This window comes from Salmo salar, chromosome 21 (assembly GCF_965601325.2).
Source record: "Salmo salar chromosome 21, fSalSal1, whole genome shotgun sequence".
Taxonomy (NCBI): domain Eukaryota; kingdom Metazoa; phylum Chordata; class Actinopteri; order Salmoniformes; family Salmonidae; genus Salmo; species Salmo salar.
In genome coordinates this window covers 6,772,946-6,796,122 of record NC_138311.1, presented here as the reverse complement: position 1 = coordinate 6,796,122, position 23,177 = coordinate 6,772,946, and the positions used below count along the sequence as shown (strand labels likewise).

Sequence of the window (23,177 nt, the reverse complement as noted above, 5' to 3'; positions counted from 1 at the left end):
AAAGCAGACCTATAAGCTGCTGCCAGCTCTTGGCAAACTTTTTGAAAATAATTGTGTTTGACAAAATACAATGCAATTTCTGTGTAAACAAATGAACAGACTTTCAGCATGCTTATAGAGAAGGGAACACAATATGTACTGCACTGACACAAATAACTGATGATTGGTTGAAAGAAATTGATAATAACATTGTGGGAGCTGTACTGTTAGATTTCAGTGCAACCTTTGATATCATTGACCATAACCGGTTGTTGTGTTATGGCTTTTCAACCGCTTCCATATTGTGGATTCAGAGATATCTAATAGAACAAGTTCTTTTATTTTTTTTATTTTATTTTTTTTAAATGGAAGCTTCTCTATACCCTCTACTCTTTTCTAGTTTTACCAATGACCTGCAACTGGCATTAAACAAATAAAAATGTATTTGTCACATGCGCCGAATACAACAGGTGTAGAACGTACAGCGAAATACTTACGCCTTTAACCAACAATGCATTTTAGAAAAAAAAATACCTACAAAAATAAATAAAATAAATAATTAAAGAGCAGCAGTAAAATAACAATAGTGAGGCTATATACAGGGGGTACCGGTACAGAGTCAATGTGCGGGGACACTCAACTGTGGGACCTTATATAGACATGTGTGCCTTTCCAAATCATGTCCAATCAATTGAATTTACCACAGGTGGACTCCAATCAAGTTGTAGAAGAATTTCAAGGATGATGAATGGAAACAGGATGCACCTGAGCTCATAGCAAAGGGTCTGTTTAAGGTATGTTTTTTTATGTTTAATACATTTGCTAAACTTTCTAAAACGTGTGTTCGCGTTGTCATTATGGGGTATTGTCAAGGGGTCCAAATACTTTCCAAATGCACTGTATACTTAGTTTTACCTGCATTCAATACTAATTTCAGGTCAATAAAGATTTTCTCCAATACAATAAAGGCAGACTGTAGTTCAGATAGAGCCTGGTCAACTGTGGGGGCAATAGCATACACAACACTATCATTGGCATGCAAGTGAACGTTACGTTTTCTTTTTTACAGACAAATCGATATTGCTAATATAAACAGTCAAAAGTACAGGACCCAAAATCGACCCCTGTGGGACTCCTTTCCAGGAAACCTGATTTAACACCATCAGTAGATATACATTGAGTTCTGTCAAGTAATTGATAAACCAGTTACATGCAGCCTAGACCAATTGAGGAAAGCCTCTGAATTAGCAGTGAGTGAGCAACAGTATCGAAAGCCTTTGACAGGTCAATGAAGAGGGCAGCACCAAGTTGCCTTTATCCATACAGTTAACCACATAATGTAGAACTAGGGATGCAGCAGTGAGCGCCATGACCTGGTCTAAAACCCAACTGATGTACATTTAGAATTAATCAAGGATTTTAATATTTTAGCTAGACAAAGTTTAGAAATAGGGCAATAATGATTTGGGGGGGGGGGGGTACATGGGCCCCCTTCCAAACCTTAGGGATAGTCCCAGATATAATCGTCAGGTTAAAACTATGGGTTAATGATTCGTCAAATCAGGGGGGCAGAGAGCTGCAGCAAAAATGGATCAAGCATATCAGCCCCCCAGTGGATGTTTTTAAAACAATATTAAGCAAGGCATCTAGCGCATCATAGATAGTAAATTGTTGAAATGAAAACAAAGATTCAAGAAGTTGACGGGATAACCGTTGAGTCAGCTAGAGGCTGGCAGACGGAAGAGCAGTCGATTGACTGACCAGGGTAAATTAAACCAAAGTTTCACTCAAATAAAAAGCTTGTCGAGATAAAATGATTGAAAGCATCACTTATCCCATTCTTCTTAGTTATGATGCCAGAGTCTGACAGAACTTGCTTAGGCAGGGAAGAGGAATATACACTGAGTTGCTTACCAAAATGACAAATGTTCCTGAGTTACAGTTTTGACTTAAATCTGCTTGAAAATCTATGGCAAGGCTTGAAAATGGCTGTCTAGCAATGATCAACAACCAACTTGACAGAGCTTGAAGAATTTTTTTAAGAATAATCTGCAAATATTGTACAATCCAGGTGTGCAAAGTTCTAAGAGACTTACCCAGAAAGACTCACAGCTGTAAATCGCTGCCAAAGGTGATTCTAACATGTATTGACTCAGGGGGTTGAATACTTAAGTAATCAAGATAGTGTTTATTTTTTTTTATATACATTTTTACATAATGGGTGGGTGTCAATAGTTCAATAATCAAAATATTATTTGACAATATCATATCGTAATATTATGCTTGCGCTAGTTGGCTGAACCTGCAACAAAATTCCCTTCATAGCTTGTTCTCCATCTTCTAGAACAGGGAGTCAATTTATGTTCAACACATTTCATTCTATGACTAATTAAAACTTGTTTTCTCATGGCTCTCTTGTCCCTCTGTAGCAGACATATGGTGAACAATATGTTTGGAACATCGAATCACAGAATCTCAGTATCGAATCGCAATACATATAGTATCGCGATAATATCATAACGTGAGGCCCCTGGCAATTTCCTGCCCTACTAGAGAGGTAGGTAGGTAATGGTAGACCTAAGTTTATGTAGACCAATTAGAGAGATAGGTAGACCGGAGTTGATGTAGCCCAACCAAAGAGGTAGGTATTGGTAGACCTAAGTTTATGACCAGACAGGTAAGTAAGTACTGGTAGATATTAGTAGATCTAAGTTTGTAGCCCAACTAAAGCGGTAGGTAGGTATTGGCTGCCCTAAATTTATATAGACTAGCCCAATTAATGAACAATACAAGAAGCAAAGCCCAAGAAAGTGAAGATGGCAAATTTCTTTTTTATTTTACCTTTATTTAACTAGGCAAGTCAGTTAAGAATAAATTATTATTTTTCAATGACGGCCTAGGAACAGTGGGTTAAATGCCTTGTTCAGGGGCAGAACGACAGATTTGTACCTTGTCAGCTCGGGGACTTGAACTTGCAACCTTTCGGTTACTAGTTCAACGCTCTAACAACTAGGCTACCCTGCCATCCCATATCAATGGGATTTGTAACATTTCAGTCATTCAACAGAAAACTATGGATTTTAAGGTTAAGAAGGTAATCAACAAGGAGTAAGTAGCCTGTTATTTTGGCAAAATAGAGATTATCTACATGCTAAAGGAAAAACGGACAAGACAGCGTGGCCTATTCTAAACATCCCTGAAATAACAAATTGGCAAACGTAATCAGTTTGTAAACAACAAGTAGTTAACTAGGCCTAATAGCAGAGTAAAAAAAAAGAGATCAGAGAGCTCTAATGTAGGTGTGTGTGTGTGTGTTTTGTTCTGCTTGTGTACGAGTGTAACCTGGCAACCAGAGATAACCAGCATGTCTCTGAAAGCAAAGTCAGGAGACAGCCACCCAGAGAGATAGGACAGGAGCCATCTTGGCTGGGCCTGAATGCCAGACCCTGATTAGAGAACAGCAGTTCATAGCAGGCATTGCTTATTTCACGTTAGTTTATTATCTATTTCACTTGCTTTTGCAATGTAAACACATTTCCCATGCCAATAAAGCCCTGTGAATTGAGTGAGTGAGAGTGTCAAACTTTTAACGTTCAGCATTGTTCAAGAGATTGGTGCTTTGCTTATGTCATAGGGTACAACCAGACTCAACATTGTTCTACTCTGAATCTGTGGGGATCAATACTCCTAAAACCTAAATGTTATTCCAAAGTGCCTGCTGCAACGTCAGTAACATAAAACCCAAAGCATGTCAGAGCTTGGGCACAGCTGTTTGTGTGTGTGTGTGCCCTACGCTGTTTCCACCGAAGACAGAATGACAGTTGTCTGCTCCTAGGCTCATAATGGCTGAGCTGTGTGTGTTATTTAAGCAATAAGGCACGAGGTGGTATGGTATATGGCCTTAGCTGTGGTATATTGGCCATATACCACAAACCCGAGGTGCCGTATTGCTATATAAAACTGGTTACCAACACAATTAGATAAGTAAAAAATATGAAGTTGACTGACAGCAGGCACTGTGCCTTGCTACTGAGTAACATTTGGCTAACGCAATAAAGTTGCAGAGAAAAGTCAGCTGTACTGTAAAACTCGGTGCACTAGTCACAGCAGAACAGATGCCATGAAAAGTAATTTGTGCATTAGTTAGAACCTCACTACACTAACTAGTCAGCTAGAGGAAGTATTTAGCATGGAGTGTGTGAACTGGTGTTAGCATCCCTGCCTTTCCTTTCATATGGATTGACTGGAGACTGGTTCAGCCAGCAACGCGTTAGCTAGCAAATTTTTATGCACATTTCATAAACTTATTCTGCCACCACAAAACACCTTAGCTAGATGTAGAATTAGATAGTGAAGACTTGCTCATGACAAAAATGACAATATTAGCTACAGGTTTATACAGTAGTTTTTGGTAAGATTAACCGACTCGAGGGTGAAAATGTGATTCAGTGGACGACGTCACCTTGGTAACATGTTCTAATGTTAACTTAGGACAGCATATTGTAGCTGGACATCTTTTTAGCTATCCCATGAGTATGAGTCTGCTAAAATGACATAAATGTCAAAATGTACATCATTCCCAGAGACCATTTACATGGCATTTAACCTCTGGATCTGTCTGCTCGTCCTTTAAATTCGCTGTATCCATGCCTGAACACAAATACAATGTTTGGCGCTCCTAAAACAAAACGTTGTGTGTTTTGTTGTATTCTGTTTTCTCCAATCTCCAGTCAGTGGCCTTTAACTCACCCTAGACATGGCTCTGTAACATGCCTTATTGTCAAAGTCTCAATGAGGACTGCTGTTTAACCTGTTGGGGCTAGGGGGCAGTATTTTCACAGCTGGATAAAAAATGTACCGATTTAATCTGGTTACTAATCCTACCCAGTAACTAGAATATGCATATACTTATTATATATTGATAGAAAACACCCTAAAGTTTCTAAAACTGTTTGAATGGTGTCTGTGAGTATAACAGAACTCATTTGGCAGGCAAAACCCTGAGACATTTTCTGACAGGAAGTGGATACCTGATGTGTTGAATTACCTTTAAGCCTATGCCATTGAAACACACAGGGGTTGATTAATGTTTTGGCACTTCCTATTGCTTCCACTAGATGTCACCAGCCTTTACAAAGTGTTTTGAGTCTTTTACTGTGAGATCTGACCGAACAAGAGCCTTGGAACGGTGATGGCCGATTAGACTCTGGCGCGCGAGTTCATGTTGGGTACCCTCGTTCCAATACGTTATAAAAGAGAATGCATTCGTCCACCTTGAATATTATTCATGTTCTGGTTAAAAAAGGCACTAATGATTTATGCTATACAACGTTTGACATGTTTGAACGAACGTAAATATATTTTTTCCCCTCGTTCATGAAGTGAAGTCCGGCTGGCTTAGATCATGTGCTAACAACACGGAGCTTTTTGGACATAAATGATGAGCTTTTTTGAACAAAACTACATTCATTATGGACCTGGGATTCCTGGAAGTGACATCTGATGAAGAGAATCAAAGGTAATGGATTATTTACATAGTATTTTCGATCTCTCCAACATGGCCGTTTGTCTGTATAGCAAAGCGTATTTTTTTGGGCGCAGTGCTCAGATTATTGCAAAGTGTGATTTCCCAGTAAGGTTATTTTTAAATCTGGCAAGTTGATTGCGTTCAAGAGATGTAAATCTATAATTCTTTAAATGACAATATATTATTTTACCAATGTTTTCTAATTTTAATTATTTAATTTGTGGTGCTGACTTGACTGCCGGTTATTGGAGGGAAACGATTTCCTGAACATCAACGCCATAGTAAACCGCTGTTTTTGGATATAAATATGAACTTGATAGAACTAAAAATGCATTTATTGTCTAACATAATGTCCTAGGAGTGTCATCTGATGGAGATTGTTAAAGGTTAGTGCATCATTTTAGCTGGTTTTATGGTTTTGGTGACGCCTGTCTTTGAATTGACAAAACATTACACACAGCTATTGTCAATGTACTCTCCTTACATAATCTAACTTTATGCTTTCGCCGTAAAACCTTTTTGAAATCGGACAACGTGGTTAGATTAAGATGTTTATCTTTCAAAGGGTGTAAGATAGTTGTATGTTTGAAAAATTTGAATTTTGACATTTATTTGGTTTCAAATTTGCAGCTCTTGAAATGCACCTGCTGTTGATAGGGTGCACCACGGGTGGCACGCTAGCGTCCCACATAGCCCCAAGAAGTTAACTAAAGCTCAGCAGCAGTTATCCTAATTAATACAGATGACCAAGAGAGCAGTGATCTAGATGTCTAAATGTCTATCTACATGAGTCCTTGTATGGCGTGTGCAGTGTTGTCTGTTTGGAAATATTCTGTGGCATTCTGTCAGGTGGCATTCTGCTCAGAGCAGGCATAGATAAATGCTGTTGATCTTCTCTTGCTCCTCTCTGCACGCGGGTGTCAGCTATGGCTATAAAAGGACAGATTACTCCTGCTGCCCCACTCAACTGTCCGACTGTCCCCCCCTCACTCACCAACTCTACCTGATCTTGCTCCCACTCTCTCTCCACCAGCAGAGCTCCCCAAAGCACAACCGCTAATCCTTGAGATATTCCACACATTCACAAGAACCACATGGTCGGTTAAACTAAACACAGTGCACCTCAACTTGGGGCTCACCCCTAACCTGAATTTAAGTTTATCGTGTTCTGGGACAACATTTACAACTGTATCCTTAAAACAGCCTAAAACCAAACTGTGGCAAAGCTTTGCTTGGATCGGTCTTCTTGGGCCAGGTCTCCCTTAGAGAACAAAAAATGTTTTCTGTGTGGGATTTCTTGGTTTAAATGGATAGTTCGAGGGCGATTGCTAACTAGCGCAATGACGAAGAGATCAGCTAGCGTTAATTGCCAAAATCTCGAACTCTCAGTTTAAGCAAGATAACACAGCCTGGCCTAGTTTAGCAATGGCTCACCTGTGTCATAGTAGACAGGTTGCCTAAGATCTAACTGGAAGCCATTTACACAGACCTACTGGAATGACTACAATTAGGGAATGACAAATTGACAATTTTACTTAACGTTAAAACTCATTTATTTCTTTAGTGTGAGAAAAATGTATAAAATTCCACAATGCAGAATATGGTCCTATTGCGTATGACCGCTAAGGGGCAATGAAGTTCTACCTACCACAGTCATATGCTGAATCTCAAACCAAACAGTTGGCCCCTAAGCCCTTTATCGAGTGGCCACTTGCTGTTGTGTGCATACTCTGATAGGCAGTGAGAAAGTTGTAAAAACAAAACATCTTTACTCCTGCACAAAAAATGTGCAAGTATATCGGTCCCCAGTGATTCCATCAGCTGATTTAGCTTGTGGTAGCCTGCCTGCTGCTAGCTAGCTTCACTGCCAATCACAGGGATATAATTCTAGCTAGCTAGCTAAGGATGTTGGGCAAAGCACTGATAAACACCATGTAGCTTGTCACTTATTTACGATAGTTTGACAGCTTGCTGATGAAGTTGTAGGCATGTTCCCAGCAGTCAGTCCATACTTCAGCATGTTTCCAATGCACCAATTGCTACTTTGTAAAGTTAGGTCATCTAAAAAAAATAAAAAATGTTTAAAAAAAGAACAGCGCAGCAGCAGACTCAATGCTGTGCTGACTCGGGGCAGAGCAGGCTGTTCGCTGCGGTTGCTTGCCTTTCTCTGCCATTTTTCCAACTTAATGATGGTGTGCGGAACGCTTTATATGCATCTTTCTAATTATTTCCCATGGATATCTTCTAACATTGCTGCATTGTTGCATTATTTTTCCCTTTATGATCGGGACCTGTTAGTGGTAGTTTTGATAACTGCACTGTGATTTTAATTTTGTGGAATATATATTTCTTCTTAACGTTAATTTCCCAATTTAATTTAAATGTTTACACCTCCAGCTACTGCTGGCTGCATCAACTACATTACCCACAATGCATCTACAAATCAGAGTTTGTGAGACATGATGGGACTACAGCCATAAAAATGTAACATGGCATCTGTTCCAATATCCATACTAGCGTACCACCCTATAATAAAGCTATGTATTGGAGCATGCTAAGTGGTATGCTTGACATTGGAATCCAACCATGGCCTACTGAACAAAAGAAACATCCATTTCCAGCCCCTAACCCAGTCTTCCCTTGCCATAATCCAAAATGCATCTAACCCCAAGAGTAACAGACCGCAACGGACAACATGGATGTCCTTGTTAGAAGCCACAAAACATGTCACAGCCAGTAATGTTTGTCCTAGACTGCTATAGTATAGGACTTACCCTTTTGGAAAGCTTTTACATTCTCAGTTAGCCTACTGCTGATGGACATAGTAGATCAATGGACAGACAGATGGACTCCAACAGACTGCTACCTTATAGGCTACAGTAGGACCGCAGGTCTGTCCTTGCTGGAAGACTTAGCCGACAATCATTCATACAGACAAACACTAGAGAGGATGAAAACAGTCTTGTATTGGGAGTGGACCACCTGCCTGTCCTTGCTCAGCGTGGAAGGCTCGGAGCCTCTTCTTGAAGCGTGATGGCAGAACGAAGTCACATCCGCGGGCCAGCAGAGCCAGCTCCTTCCTCAGGTCAGGGTCCTGACGCAACGACAGCTCCTTCATCCTCATCCTCGCGCCAGACAGGACAGGATGCCTCCGCACAAACGCACACACAGATCCACACCCTCTGATCCAATGGGATTATCTTCCTATGGATTGTCCCAATAGTAGAAATCGCAAGAGTAGTAGTACTAGCAGTAATTAGGCTAATTACTAGAACATAAATACTCAGTGTGTGTCCACTGTCCTTGTCCTGGGAGAGCCTCTTGAAGTCAGAGTAGCAGTGGTAGCGCTCCTCTGTCCCTGTGATTGTTAAAGGACAGAGCGAGAACTTCTTAATGCTGGGCAGCAGCTGCTGCAGTGTCACGAGCCTCAACTCTGCCCGTCTGTCTGCTGTCCTACACACACACACCAAACACCACAGTGACTGACTGCTAGGGTCAGGGAGACCCAGCCTACCAGCAGCCACTAGGGAGATAAGGACTCTGTGTGTGTGAGTGAGAGAGGTGTGGATATGCCCTTTCCAGTTTGCATTCCTCAGCTCTCATAGAAGGTTATGTAAAGAGACAGACCTGCTGTTGTTGAGGGCCCGCTAACTTGGGAATGCAGCCGAATGCCAAGATGACCCCCTGCTCACCAGCTTCCTAACAGCACAGCAACCATATTACCTAACGGTTCCCGAGACACACTAGTAGGTCTGTGCCACAGGAAAATACCTAGAGCTGTCTCTGTATGACCACAATCCAGCTGGTAGTTGGAAGTACCAAACATGTCTTCAGGGCAAGAGCTTCGAAATGCAAGATTCACCGTCAGTTCTTCCTCCTATTTCATTGGGAATTCAGAGACTCCACTCAGCATGAGATACCAGGTTCTGTGGCAGCAGCCAGATTCATTAGTGGGCCTCCGTCATATTAAAAAGGTATATTTAACCAACTTCAAAATACATGTAGGCAGGGCACACCTTTTTCTGAGGGATGAATATGTGTAAAAAAAAAACTTGAGCCGATGAGGACGATAGGAGAAGCCATCAAAACTTGTGACAACTCACAAAAAGTGGGAAAAGAAAAGCCTTAGTTTTCCTCTGTGCATCACATTGTATGGTCTTCCTTTGTTTTGCCTTCCCTTCACAGGCTTGGGCTGCCATCCATTCCACGTCTTATTATAGTTGACGGGCCCTAGCCGGCTGTATGGAAGGGGAAGTGTTGAATTTCAAAGAATGATGGCCGAACCAGTCTCTGCCTATTAAAAGCACCAGCGAGCACTGTTTGGGCAACCTAAGACACCAGATCTGGAGAAACAAGTATGCATCTTTAGTGCTTGCGCAAACATCCGCCTCCTGTCCTGGACTGACAGCAATTACATCAATTCCCCATAAACGTGCTGATCCAACGGCACTAGGCAGCCTAGGCGTGGAGGAGGGGTGCGTTCAAGAGGAGAGATGTTTTTATAAACGCCAGTTGTTGTTCTCTGAAACAAATCTAATTAGGCTGAAAATGACTTGAGCTCTGTGTGTGTGTGTGTGTGTGTGTGTGTGAATACAGTGTGGTTGTGGTGTGTAAAAATGCAGGGTGTGAATAGAAAAGCACAGCCGGGCTAAAATGATAAGTATTTTTAGATGACGGGATCACAGAGTCCACATTCTTCCACTGGTTTCAGCACAAACCTAGTTCCTGTTGTCCCCCAATAGCAGGATACGGCAGCAGTTTGATAAGCCATTTGTGAAGCCTTTTCACGCCATCTGCCTTTTGTTGTCCCTCTACGCTCGTCACAAACACGAAAGGAAAACACGAGGACTCAAACAAACTGAGCACATGAAACTGTCAGCACACACACACATACTCTGTCAGTGTTTGCATTAGCGAGAGCCATAATCTGAAGTTGTTTCCTAAACAGAGGTATTATTCTGTGATAATGATCTGTTCGTTCATACTTTAGGACACAGCCTCTCTTTGGAAAATGGAACACAGAGAGGAAGAGCGAGAAGTCTCTCTGTTGTACCAGTGAGCTCTGGTACTGAGTACTACTGGACTGACTGGGAGAATCAGATGGGCCTTCACTGGAGAGGACAGCTGTCAGTGCCAACAGTGCCACTCTCACACACACTCACGCAGACATGCACACAGAGGCCAAAACTACTTAACAATGGCACCACTCACCAATTCAGCCTTGGGCTTTTGTCTGCTCTGCTGTTGAAAGGCTAAAGCCTACCCTGGTTGCCAAAATATGAAGACACAAAAAAACGTTCAATTAAATAAAAACTATTGCATAGAGAGACAAAAGTAGACATGGTACACTATATAGAGACCAAGTCAAACACAAATAAACACATTCTTACACAGTGAGTCCACCCACCAACCTGTCTAATCTGAAGGCTCTAAATATGAACAGGAAACAGTATACCATGCTCTCAGTGAGAGCTTGTTGCGTAATGTTAGAGATTTTTGTGAGAGAAAACGAGCGAGAGAAAACGAGCGAGAGAAAACGAGCGAGAGAAAACGAGCGAGAGTGAGCAAGTGACCCCTCTGACCCAACAGCGGGAGAAAGTCAATACAAAACAATAGCAGCGTAGTCTGTACATGGAATCGAGCAAGCTCCAGCTCAATCCTCGCCAATCTTATGGCTGAGACAGGGATTTGAGAATCCATATGAACCCAAGACAAAAATAGGGCCCATTTCACCGACATACATGGTGGGTGTTAGGGAAGGGCCTGCTAGAGGAACATGATGTGAGCAGGATCAGCTGGCTTGCATAAAAGAGTGATAAGGAAGTAGCAAGAATGACACTCATCATTGAGGTTTAGGGGAAAATCCATATGGCCAACGTGGCGACTAACTGGAGCCAAGGGCTAGGTGGCCTACATCAACGACTGGAACTAGCCTAACTGCTATTGAGCTAATGATACACAGATCAGGTTTTCGTGACCAAAATGACCTGATCAAGAAAAACTCTGGGTTTGACGTAGCCCATAGGCCTTTGAAAAGATGGCGACGAAGAACATGGCTGACGTTTTACATTCTCCCAACCAATTGTGCAATTTTGTTATTTTTTTTTGCATAACCTATTTTTTTTAGTTATTGTGTACATAATGTTGCTGCTACCGTCTCTTATGACCGAAAATAACTTCTGGACATCAGAAAGAGATTACTCACCGCGGACTGGAAGAAACTTTTTCCTATAACAAGTCCAACGAGAAGGATATCCTGCTTTCACTGGAACAAGCTCAGATCCACGCCTTTTGCGTGAAGAAAAGATACCGGAAAAGGGGACGCAGATCGGGGATCCTTCTGAGAATCCGTAGGCGAGCGAGTAAACTCCTAATTAAAGGTCGGCCGATTAATTAGGGCCGATTTCATGTTTTCATAACAAATCGGTAATTACGGCCGATTACATTGCACTCCACGATGAGACTGTGGCAGGCTGACCACCTGTTACGCGAGTGCAGCAAGGAGCCAAGGTAAGTTGCTAGCTAGCATTAAACTTATAAAAAAAAAAATCAATCTTAACATAATCACTAGTTCACTACACATGGTTGATGATATTACTAGTTTAACTAGCTTGTTCTGCGTCGCAAATAATCAATGCGGTGCCTGTTAATTTATCATTGAATCACAGCCTAATTCGCCAAACGGGTGATGACTTAACAACCGCATTTGTATTATTCGTAGTTGTCTATTTACAACCACAAAGCGAAGCTGGCACTAAGACCGCTCTCAACCAACTCTATAAGGCCATAAGCAAAGAAAAAAAAATGCTCACCCAGAAGCGGCGCTCCTTGTGGCCGGGGACTTTAATGCAGGCAAACAAAATCAGTTTTACCACATTTTTACCAGCATTTCACATGTGCAACCAGGGGGGGAAAAAAAAAATCCTAGACCACCTTTACTCCACACACAGAGATGCATACAAAGCTCCATTTGCCACCTTCCATTTGGCAAATCTGACCATAATTCTATCCTGATTACTGATTCCTGCTTACAAGCAAAAACTAAAGTAGGAAGTACCAGTGACTCGCCCAACACGGAAGTGGTCAGATGACGCGGATGCTACACTACAGGACTGTTTTGCTAGCACAGACTGGAATATGTTCTGGAATTCATCCAATGGCATTGAGGAATACACCACCTCAGTCATCGGCTTCATCAATAAGTGCATCGATGACATCGTCCCCACAGTGACTGTACGTACATATCCCAACCAGAAGCCATGGATTACAGACAACATCCGCATCGAGCTAAAGGCTAGAGCTACCGCGTTCAAGGAGCGGGAAACTAATCCGGACGCTTATAAGAAATCCCGCTATGCCCTCAGACGAACCATCAAACAAGCAAAAAGTCAGTACAGGATTAAGATTCAATCCTACTACACCGGCTCTGATGCTCGTCGGATGTGGCAGGGCTTGAAAACTATTACGGACTACAAAGGGAAACCCAGAAGCGAGCTGCCCAGTGACGTGAGCCTACCAGACGAGCTAAATGCCTTTTATGCTCGCTTTGAGGCAAGCAACACTGAAGCATGCACGAGAGCACCAGCTGTTCTGGATGACTGTGATAAAGCTCTCGGTAGCCGATGTGAACAAAACCTTTAAAAAGGTCAACATTCACAAAGCCGCTGGGCCAGACGGATTACCAGGACGTGTACTCAAAGCAACTGTCAAGTGTCTTCATTGACATTACAACCTCTCCCTGACCGAGTCTGTAATACCTACATGTTAAAAGCAGACCACCATAGTCCCTGTGCCCAAGAAAGCGAAGGTAGCTTACCTAAATGATTACTGAAAAGGCGGGCCGAACAGGCCACCATTAACATCAACGGGGCTGTAGTGGAGCTGGTCGAGAGTTTCAAGTTCCTTGGTGTCCACATCACCAACGAACTATCATGGTCCAAACATACCAAGACAGTCGTGCAGAGGGCACGACAAAACCTTTCCCCCCCCCCCCCCCCCGAGGAGACTGAAAAGATTTGGCATGAGCCCCCAGATCCTCAAAAGGATCGAGAGCATCCTGACCAGTTGCATCACTGCCTGGAATGGAAACTGTTCAGCATCTGACAATAAGACTCTACAGAGGGTAGTGCGAAAGGCCCAGTACATCACTGGGGTCAAGCTTCCTGCCATCCAGGAGTTGAAGTCGGAAGTTTACATAAACGAGTATTAATGACTCCAACCTAAGTATTTCAACCACTCTACAAATTTCTTGTTAAAACCTGTTAGGGCTAGGGGGCAGTATTGACACGGCTGGATAAAAAAAACGTACCCGATTTTAATCTGGTTACTACTCCTGCCCAGTAACTAGAATATGCATATAATTATTGGCTTTGGATGGAAAACACCCTAAAGTTTCTAAAACTGTTTGAATGGTGTCTGTGAGTATAACAGAACTCCTATGGCAGGCCAAAACCTGAGAAGATTTCAAGCAGGAAGTGGCCTGTCTGAGAAGTAGTGTTTCATCTTGGCTCTTTTTATTGAAGACTCAGGATCTGTGCAATAACGTGACACTTCCTACGTCTTCCATAGGGTCTCAGAGCCCGGGAAAAAGTTGAACGATATCGAGGCAGGCTCTGGCTGAAACACTATCGCTTTTGGCAAGTGGCCACTCAGAGTACTATGGGCTTAGGCGCGTGCCCGCTTCGACCGAATGCTTTCTTTTCCTTTGTCTGTTTATCTATACGCAGATTCCCGGTCGGAATATTATCGCTTTTTTTATGAGAAAAATGGCATAAAAATTGATTTTAAACAGCGGTTGACATGCTTCGAAGTACGGTAATGGAATATTTAGAATTCTTTTGTCACGAATTGCGCCATGCTCGTCACCCTTATTTACCCTTTAGGATAGTGTCTAGAACGCACGAACAAAACGCCGCTGTTTGGATATAACGGATTATTTTAGACCAAACCAACATTTGTTATTGAAGTAGAAGTCCTGGGAGTGCATTCTGACGAAGACAACAAAGGTAATAACATTTTTATTATAGTAAATCTGACTTTGATGAGTGCTAAACTTGCTGGGTGTCTAAATAGCTAGCCCTGTGATGCCGGGCTATCTACTGAGAATATTGCAAAATGTGCTTTCACCGAAAAGCTATTTTAAAAATCGGACATATCGAGTGCATAGAGGAGTTCTGTATCTATAATTCTTAAAATAATTGTTATGCTTTTTGTGAACGTTTATCGTGAGTAATTTAGTAAATTCACCGGCAGTGTTCAGTGGGAATGCTAGTCACATGCTAATGTAAAAAGCTGGTTTTTGATATAAATATGAACTTGATTGAACAAAACATGCATGTATTGTATAACATAATGTCCTAGGGTTGTCATCTGATGAAGATCAAAGGTTAGTGCTACATTTAGCTGTGGTTTGAGGTTATGTGACATTATATGCTAGCTTGAAAAATGGGTGTCTGATTATTTCTGGCTGGGTACTCTGCTGACATAATCTAATGTTTTGCTTTCGTTGTAAAGCCTTTTTGAAATCGGACAGTGTGGTTAGATTAACGAGATGTTATCTTTAAAATGGAGTAAAATAGTCATATTTTTTAAAAATTGAAGTAATATCATATCTAAGGTATTTGAATAACGCGCCACAGGATTCAACTGGCTGTTGAGTAGGTGGGACGCAAGCGTCCCACCTAGCCCATAGAGGTTAACAAACTATAGTTTTGACAAGTCGGTTAGGACATCTACTTCGTGCATGACACAAGTCATTTTTCCAACAATTGGTTAGACAGATTATTTCACTTAATCACCATTCCAGTGGGTCAGAAGTTTACATAGATTAAGTTGACTGTGCCTTTAAACAGCTTGGAAAATTCCTGAAAATGATGTCATGGCTTTAGAAGCTTCGTGTTAGGCTAATTGATATAATTTGAGTCAACTGGAGGTGTACCTGTGATTGTATTTCAAGGCCTACCTTCAAACTCAGTGCCTCTTTGCTTGACATCAAGGGAAAAATCTAAAGAAAATCAGCCAAGACCCCAGAAAAAGAATTGTAGACCTCCACAAGTCTGGTTCATCCTTGTGAGCAATTTCCAAATGCCTGAAGGTACAACGTTCATCTGTACAAACAATAGTACGCAAGTATAAACACCATGGGACTGCGCAGCCGTCATATCGCTCAGGAAGGAGACGTGGTCTGTCTACTAGAGATGAATGTACTTTGGTGGTGCGAAAAGTGCAAATCCATCCCAGAACAGCACCAAAGGACCTTGTGAAGATGCTGGAGGAAACAGGTAAAAAAGTATCTATATCCACAGTAAAACTAGTCCAATATTGGCATAACTTGAAAGGCCGCTCAGCAAGGAAGAAGCCACTGCTCCAAAACCACCATAAAAAAAGCCAGACTAGTGTGCAACTGCACATGGGGACAAAGATTGTACTTTTTGGAGAAATGTCCTCTGGTCTGATGAACCAAAAATAGAACTGTTTGGTCATAATGACCATCGTTATGTTGAGGAAAAAGGAGGAGGCTTGCAAGCTGAAGAACACCATCCCAACCGTGAAGCACGCGGGTGGCAGCATCGTGTTGTGGGGGTGCTTTGCTGCAGGAGGGACTGGTGCACTTCACAAAATAGATGGCATCATGAGAAAGGAAAATTATATGGATATATTGAAGCAACTTCAAGACATCAGTCAGGAAGTTGAAGCTTGGTCGCAAATAGGTCTTCCAAATGGACAATGACCCCAAGTATACTTCCAAAGTTGTGGCAAAATGGCTTAAGGACCACAAAGTCAAGGTATTGGAGTGGCCATCACAAAGCCCTGACCTCAATCCTATAGAAAATTTGTGGGCAGAACTGAAAAAGTATGTGCGAGCAAGGAGGCCTACAAGCCTGACTCAGTTACACCAGCCCTGTCAGGAGGAATGGGCCAAAATTCACCCAACTTATTGCGGGAAGCTTGTGGAAGGCTACACGAAACGTTCAACCCAAGTTAAACAATTTAAAGGCAATGCTACCAAATACTAATTGAGTGTATGTAAACTTCTGACCCACTGGGAATGTGATGAAATAAATAAAAGCTGAAATAAATCACTCAACTATTATTCTGACATTTCACATTCTTAAAATAAAGTTGTGATCCTAACTGACCTAAGACAGGGAATTTTTACAATGATTCAATGTTAGGAATTGTGAAAAACCGAGTTTAAATGTATTTGGCTAAGGCGTACGTAAACTTCCGACTTCAACTGTATATAATAGGCGGTGTCAGAGGAAAGCCCATCAAATTGTCAGAGACTACTGTCACCCAAGTTATAGATGGTTTTCTCTGCTACCGCACGGCAAGCAGTACTGGAGCGCCAAGTCTAGCACCAAAAGGCTCCTCAACAGCTTCTACCCCCAAACCATTAGACTGCTGAACAATTCATAAAAATCGCCACTGGACAATTTACAGTGACACACCCCCCCCCCCCCTCGTACACTGCTGCTACTCGCTGTTTGTTTGTTACCTATGCATAGTCACTTCGCCCCACCTACATGTACAGATTACCTCAACTTGCCTGTACACTGACTCGGTAGTGGTGCCCTCTGTATATAGCCTTGTAATTGTTATTCTGTAACTTTTTATTTTAGCCTACTTTGTAAATATTTTCTTCTTGAACTGCACTGTTGGTTAAGGGCTTGTAAGTAAGCATTTCACGGTAAAGTCTACACTTTACCGTGGGCGTTGTCACCACTGCGTCAAGTAGGCTAAAACAAGAAAAAAAATGTTTTGGTTAGGTCCAGGTTACAGTCAGTGAAATAAGAAAACAAAAGAAAATGTACGATGACAAATGGTTTAATGAAGAATGCAAAAACCTAAGAAAGAAATTGAGAAACCTATCCAACCAAAAACATAGACCCAGAAAACCTAAGCCTATGAATGACTAAAACAATACAGAAAGAGACTACGGAAAAAGGAACAGCACGTCAGAAATCAGCTCAATATAATTGAAGAATCCATAGACTAACCACTTCTGGGAAAATTGGAAAACAATAAACAAAGAGTTATATACTGCTCAAAAATTAAAGGGAACACTAAAACAACACATCCTAGATCTGAATGAAAGAAATAATCTTATTAAATACTTTTTTCTTTACATAGTTGAATGTGCTGACAAAAATCACAAAAATAAATCAATGGAAATCCAATTTATCAACCCATGGAGGTCTGGATTTGGAGTCTCACTCAAAATGAAAGTGGAAAACCACACTACAGGCTGATCCAACTTTGATGTAATGTCCTTAAAACAAGTCAAAATGAGGCTCAGTAGTGTGTGTGGCCTCCACGTGCCTGTATGACCTCCCTACAACGCCTGGGCATGCTCCTGATGAGGTGGCGGATGGTCTCCTGAGGGATCTCCTCCCAGACCTGGACTAAAGCATCCGCCAACTCCTGGACAGTCTGTGGTGCAACGTGGTGTTGGTGGATGGAGCGAGACATGATGTCCCAGATGTGCTCAATTGGATTCAGGTCTGGGGAACGGGCGGGCCAGTCCATAGCATCAATGCCTTCCTCTTGCAGGAACTGCTGACACACTCCAGCCACATGAGGTCTAGCATTGTCTTGCATTAGAAGGAACCCAGGGCCAACCGCACCAGCATATGGTCTCACAAGGGGTCTGAGGATCTCATCTCGGTACCTAATGGCAGTCAGGCTACCTCTTGCGAGTACATGGAGGGCGGTGCGGCCCCCCAAAGAAATGCCACCTCACACCATGACTGACCCACCGCCAAACCGGTCATGCTGGAGGATGTTGCAGGCAGCAGAACGTTCTCCACGGCGTCTCCAGACTCTGTCACGTTTGTCACATGTGCCCAGTGTGAACCTGCTTTCATCTGTGAAGAGCACAGGGCGCCAGTGGTGAATTTGCCAATCTTGGTGTTCTCTGGCAAATGCCAAACGTCCTGCACGGTGTTGGGCTGTAAGCACAACCCCCACCTGTGGACGTCGGACCCTCATGGAGTCCGTTTCTGACCGTTTGAGCAGACACATGCACATTTGTGGCCTGCTGGAGGTCATTTTGCAGGGCTCTGGCAGTGCTCCTCCTGCTCCTCCTTGCACAAAGGCGGAGGTAGCGGTCCTGCTGCTGGGTTGTTGCCCTCCTACGGCCTCCTCCACGTCTCCTGATGTACTGGCCTGTCTCCTGGTAGCGCCTCCATGCTCTGGACACTACGCTGACAGACACAGCAAACCTTCTTGTCACAGCTCGCATTGATGTGCCATCCTGGATGAGCTGCACTACCTGAGCCACTTGTGTGGGTTGTAGACTCCGTCTCATGCTACCACTAGAGTGAAAGCACCGCCAGCATTCAAAAGTGACCAAAACATCAGCCAGGAAGCATAGGAACTGAGAAGTGGTCTGTGGTCCCCACCTGCAGAACCACTCCTTTATTGAGGGTGTCTTGCTAATTGCCTATAATTTCCATCTGTTGTCTATTCCATTTGCACAACAGCATGTGACATTTATTGTCAATCAGTGTTGCTTCCTAAGTGGACAGTTTGATTTCACAGAAGTGTGATTGACTTGGAGTTACATTGTGTTGTTTAAGTGTTCCCTTTATTTTTTTGAGCAGTGTATATCCAAAACACAGATGTATGGGTAAACCACTTCTCCAATCTTTTTGGCCCTATAACAAACAGCAAAAACATATACATGATCAAATACAAATCTTAGAATCAACTATTAAAAGACAACCAGAACCCACTGGCTTGTCCAATTACATTGAATGAACTACAAAACAAAATACAAACCCTTCAACCCAAAAAGGCCTGTGGTGTTGATGGTATCCTCAATGAAATGATAAAATATAATAGACAACAAATTCCAATTGGCTATACTTAAACTCTTCAACATCTTTAGCTCTGGCATCTTCCCCAATATTTGGAACAAAGGACTGATCACCCAAATCCACAAAAGGAAATGAATTTGACCCCAATAACTACCGCGGGATATGAGTCATCAGTGCCCTTGGGAAAATCCTCTGCCTTATAATTAAGAGCAGACTTGTACATTTATTATGTGAAAACAATGTACTGAGCAAATGTCAAATTGGCTTTTTACCAAATTACCGTACGACAGACCACGTATTCACCCTGCACCCCATAATTGACAAACCAAAACAAAGACTTCTCATGCTTTGTTGATTTTTAAAAAAGCCTTCGACTCAATTTGGCATGAGGGTCTGCTATACAAATTGATGGAAAGTTGTGTTGGGAAAAAACATACGACATAAAATCCATGTACACAAACAACAAGTTAAAATTGCCAAAAAAAAACATTTATTTCCACAGGGCCGTGGGGTGAGACAGGGATGCAGCTTAAGCCCCACCCTCTTCTACCTACCAACCTCAACGAATTGGCGAGGGCACTAGAACAGTCTGCAGCACCCGGCCTCACCCTACTAGAATCTGAAGTCAAATGTCAACTGTTTGCGGACGATCTGGTGCTTCTGTCACCAACCACAGAGGGCCTACAGCAGCACCTAGATCTTCTGCACAGATTTTGTCAGACCTGGGCCCTGACAGTAAATCTCAGTAAGACGAAAAGTGTTCCAAAAAAAGTCCAGTCGCCAGGACCACAAATTCCATTGCCCTAGAGCACACACAAAAAAAATATATACATACCTCGGCATAAACATCAGCGCCACAGCTAACTTCCACAAAGCTGTGTGAAATATCTGAGAGACAAGAAGGGCCTTCTATACCACCAAAAGGAACATAAAATTTGACATCCCAATTAGGATCTGGCTTAAAAATACTTCAATCAGTTACAGAACCCATTGCCCTTTATGGTTGTGGAGGTCTGGGATCCGCTCACCAACCAAGAATTCACAACATGGGACAAACGCCAAATTGAGACTCTGCATGTAAAATTCTGCAAAAATATCCTCCGTGTACAACATAAAACACCAAATACGCATACAGAGCAGAATTAGGCCAATACCCGCTAATTTTCAAAATCCAGAAAAGAGCCGTTAAATTCTACAACCGCCTAAAAATAAATGATTCCCAAACCTTCCATAACAAAGCCATCACCTACAGAGAGATGAACCTGCAAAAGAGTCCCCTAAGCAAGCTGGTCCTGGGGCTCTGTTCAAACAGACCCCACAGAGCCACAGGACAGCAACACAATTAGACCCAACCAAATCATGAGAAAATAAAAATATAATTACTTGACACATTGGAAAGAAAAAAATAAATAATAAATAAAAAGAGCGAACTCAAATGCTATTTGGCCCCAAACAGAGAGTACACAGTGGCAGAATACCTGACCACTGTGACTGACCCAAACTTAAGGAAAGCTTTGACTATGTACAGACTCAGTGAGCATAGCCTTGCTATTGAGAAAGACTGCCGCAGGCAGACCTGGTTCTCAAGAGAAGACAGGCTATGTGCACACTGCCCACAAAATGAGGTGGAAACTGAGCTGCACTTCCTAACCTCCTGCCAAATATTTGACCATATGAGACACACATATTTCCCTTAGATTACACAGATCCAAAGAACTCAAAAACAAACCCAATTTTGATAAACTCCCATATCTACTGGGTGAAATACCCCAGCGTGCCATCACAGCAGCAAACTGTGACCTGTTGCCACAAGAAAAGGGCACCATTGTAACAAACACCATCGTAAATACCCATATTTATTTGTTTATTTATTTTCACTTTAAATAATTGCACATCCTTACAACACATATCATTGTAAATAGACAATGAAATTCAAAATGTCTTAATTCTTTTGGAACTTCTGTGAGTGTAATGTTTAGAGTACATTTGTATTGTTTATTTTATTTTTTCACCTTTATTTAACAGGGTAGGCCAGTTGAGAACAAGTTCTCATTTACAACTGCGACCTGGACAAGATAAAGCAAAGCAGTGCGACAAAAACAACAGAGTTACACATGGGATAAACAAACGTACAGTCAATACTACAATTGAAACATCTATGTACAGTGTGTGCAAATGTAGTAAGATTAGGGATGCAAGGCAATAAATAGGCCATAGAGGCAAAATAATTACAATTTAGCATTAACACTGGAGTGATAGATGTGCAGATGATGATGTGCAAAAGAGCAAAAGGGGAAGTAATAATATGGGGATCAGGTAGTTGGGTGTGCTATTTACAGGTGCAGTGATCGGTAAGATGCTCTGACAGCTGATGGTTAGAGATGGAGAGAGGTCTCCAGCTTCAGTGATTTTTGCAATTCACTCCAGTCATTGGCAGCAGAGAACTGGAAGGAAAGGCAGCCAAAGCAGGTGTTGGCTTTGGGGATGACCAGTGAAATATACCTGCTGGAGCGCGTGCTACGGGTGGATGTTGCTATGGTGACCAGTGAGCTGAGATAAGGTGGGGCTTTACATAGCAGAGACTTAGATGACCTGGAGCCAGTGGGTCTGACAACGAATCTGTAGCGAGGGCCAGCCAACGAGAGCATATAGGTCGCAGTGGTGGGTAGTATATGGGGCTTTGGTGACAAAACGATGGCACTGTGATAGACTACATCCAGTTTGCTGAGTAGTGTTGGAGGCTATTTTGTAAATGACATCGCCGAAGTCAAGAATTGGTAGGATAGTCAGTTTTACGAGGGTATGTTTGGCAGCATGAGTGAAGGAGGCTTTGTGGTAAAATAGGAAGCCGATTCTAGATTTAATTTTGGATTGGAGATGCTTAATGTGAGTCTGGAGGGAGAGTTTACAGTCTAACCAGACACCTAGGTATTTGTAGTTGTCCACATATTCTAAGTCAGAACCGTCCAGGGTAGTGATGCTAGTCGGGCGGGAAGCAATCGGTTGAAGAGCATGCGTTTAGTTTTACTTGAATTTAAGAGCAGTCGGAGGCCACGGAAGGAGTGTTATGGCATTGAAGCTCGTTTGGAGGTTTGTTAACACAGTGTCCAAAGAAGGGCCAGATGTACACAGAATGGTGTCATCTGCGTAGAGGTGGATCAGTGAATCACCAGCAGCAAGAGCAACATCATTGACATATACAGAGAAGAGTCAGCCCGATAATTGAATTATTATCTACTTCACTTGCTTTGACAATGTTAACATATGTTTCCCATGCCAATAAAGCCTCTATACTGAAATAGTGTTTCAGAATAGAATAGATATAGGCCTAGCCATTGAGAACTGAACAAGCACTTAGCTGCCGTAATGACACTGTTGTTACTAGGGATGCATGATATATCAGTGAACATATTGGAATCGGACGATATTAGCTAAAAATGCCAACATCGGCCTGATATCTAGTTTAACGCAAATGTGCAAAACCGTTCAAAGCTGATGTGCACATCTATATAAATGTAGGAACATTACGTAATGGCGCCACGTAAAATTTTGCGCTAAACATGCAACACAGCATTCCTAACTTAGCCCACAATGTCTGCTGTATGGGTCGAGCAGTCAACAAGTTGAGCAGTCGTTTGACAGAGTAAGAAAATTTCAGCGAGACCACTCAAAGGCGAAATCCATTAACGCCAAGATATTGGAATTCATGGCCCTTGACAATCAACCGTTCTCTGTCGTGGGTGACGTTGGCTTTCACCGACTGGTCGAGCACCGGTACACACTACCAAGTGTGCTATTTTTCAGACGTTGCCCTACCGGAGTTGCACAGTAGAAGAGTCACTGCTATTAGC

General features: G+C 42.3%; 1 protein-coding gene across 5 annotated transcripts in view; it reads right to left on the bottom strand.

Annotated features, from left to right (window-relative positions):
* ppp2r3b (protein phosphatase 2, regulatory subunit B'', beta) overlaps positions 1-23,177 on the bottom strand; it is a 65,880-nt gene that overhangs the window by 31,955 nt on the left and 10,748 nt on the right. Inside the window, exon 1 of one of the 5 annotated variants that reach the window (XM_014163837.3) lies at positions 8,493-9,022. The exons of the other annotated variants lie outside the window; for them this stretch is intronic. Coding sequence (XP_014019312.1) covers positions 8,493-8,630 — 138 coding nt within the window. The 5' untranslated portion in view covers positions 8,631-9,022. Of the gene's footprint in view, positions 1-8,492; positions 9,023-23,177 lie in introns of those variants that run through there. 5 annotated transcript variants of the gene reach the window in all.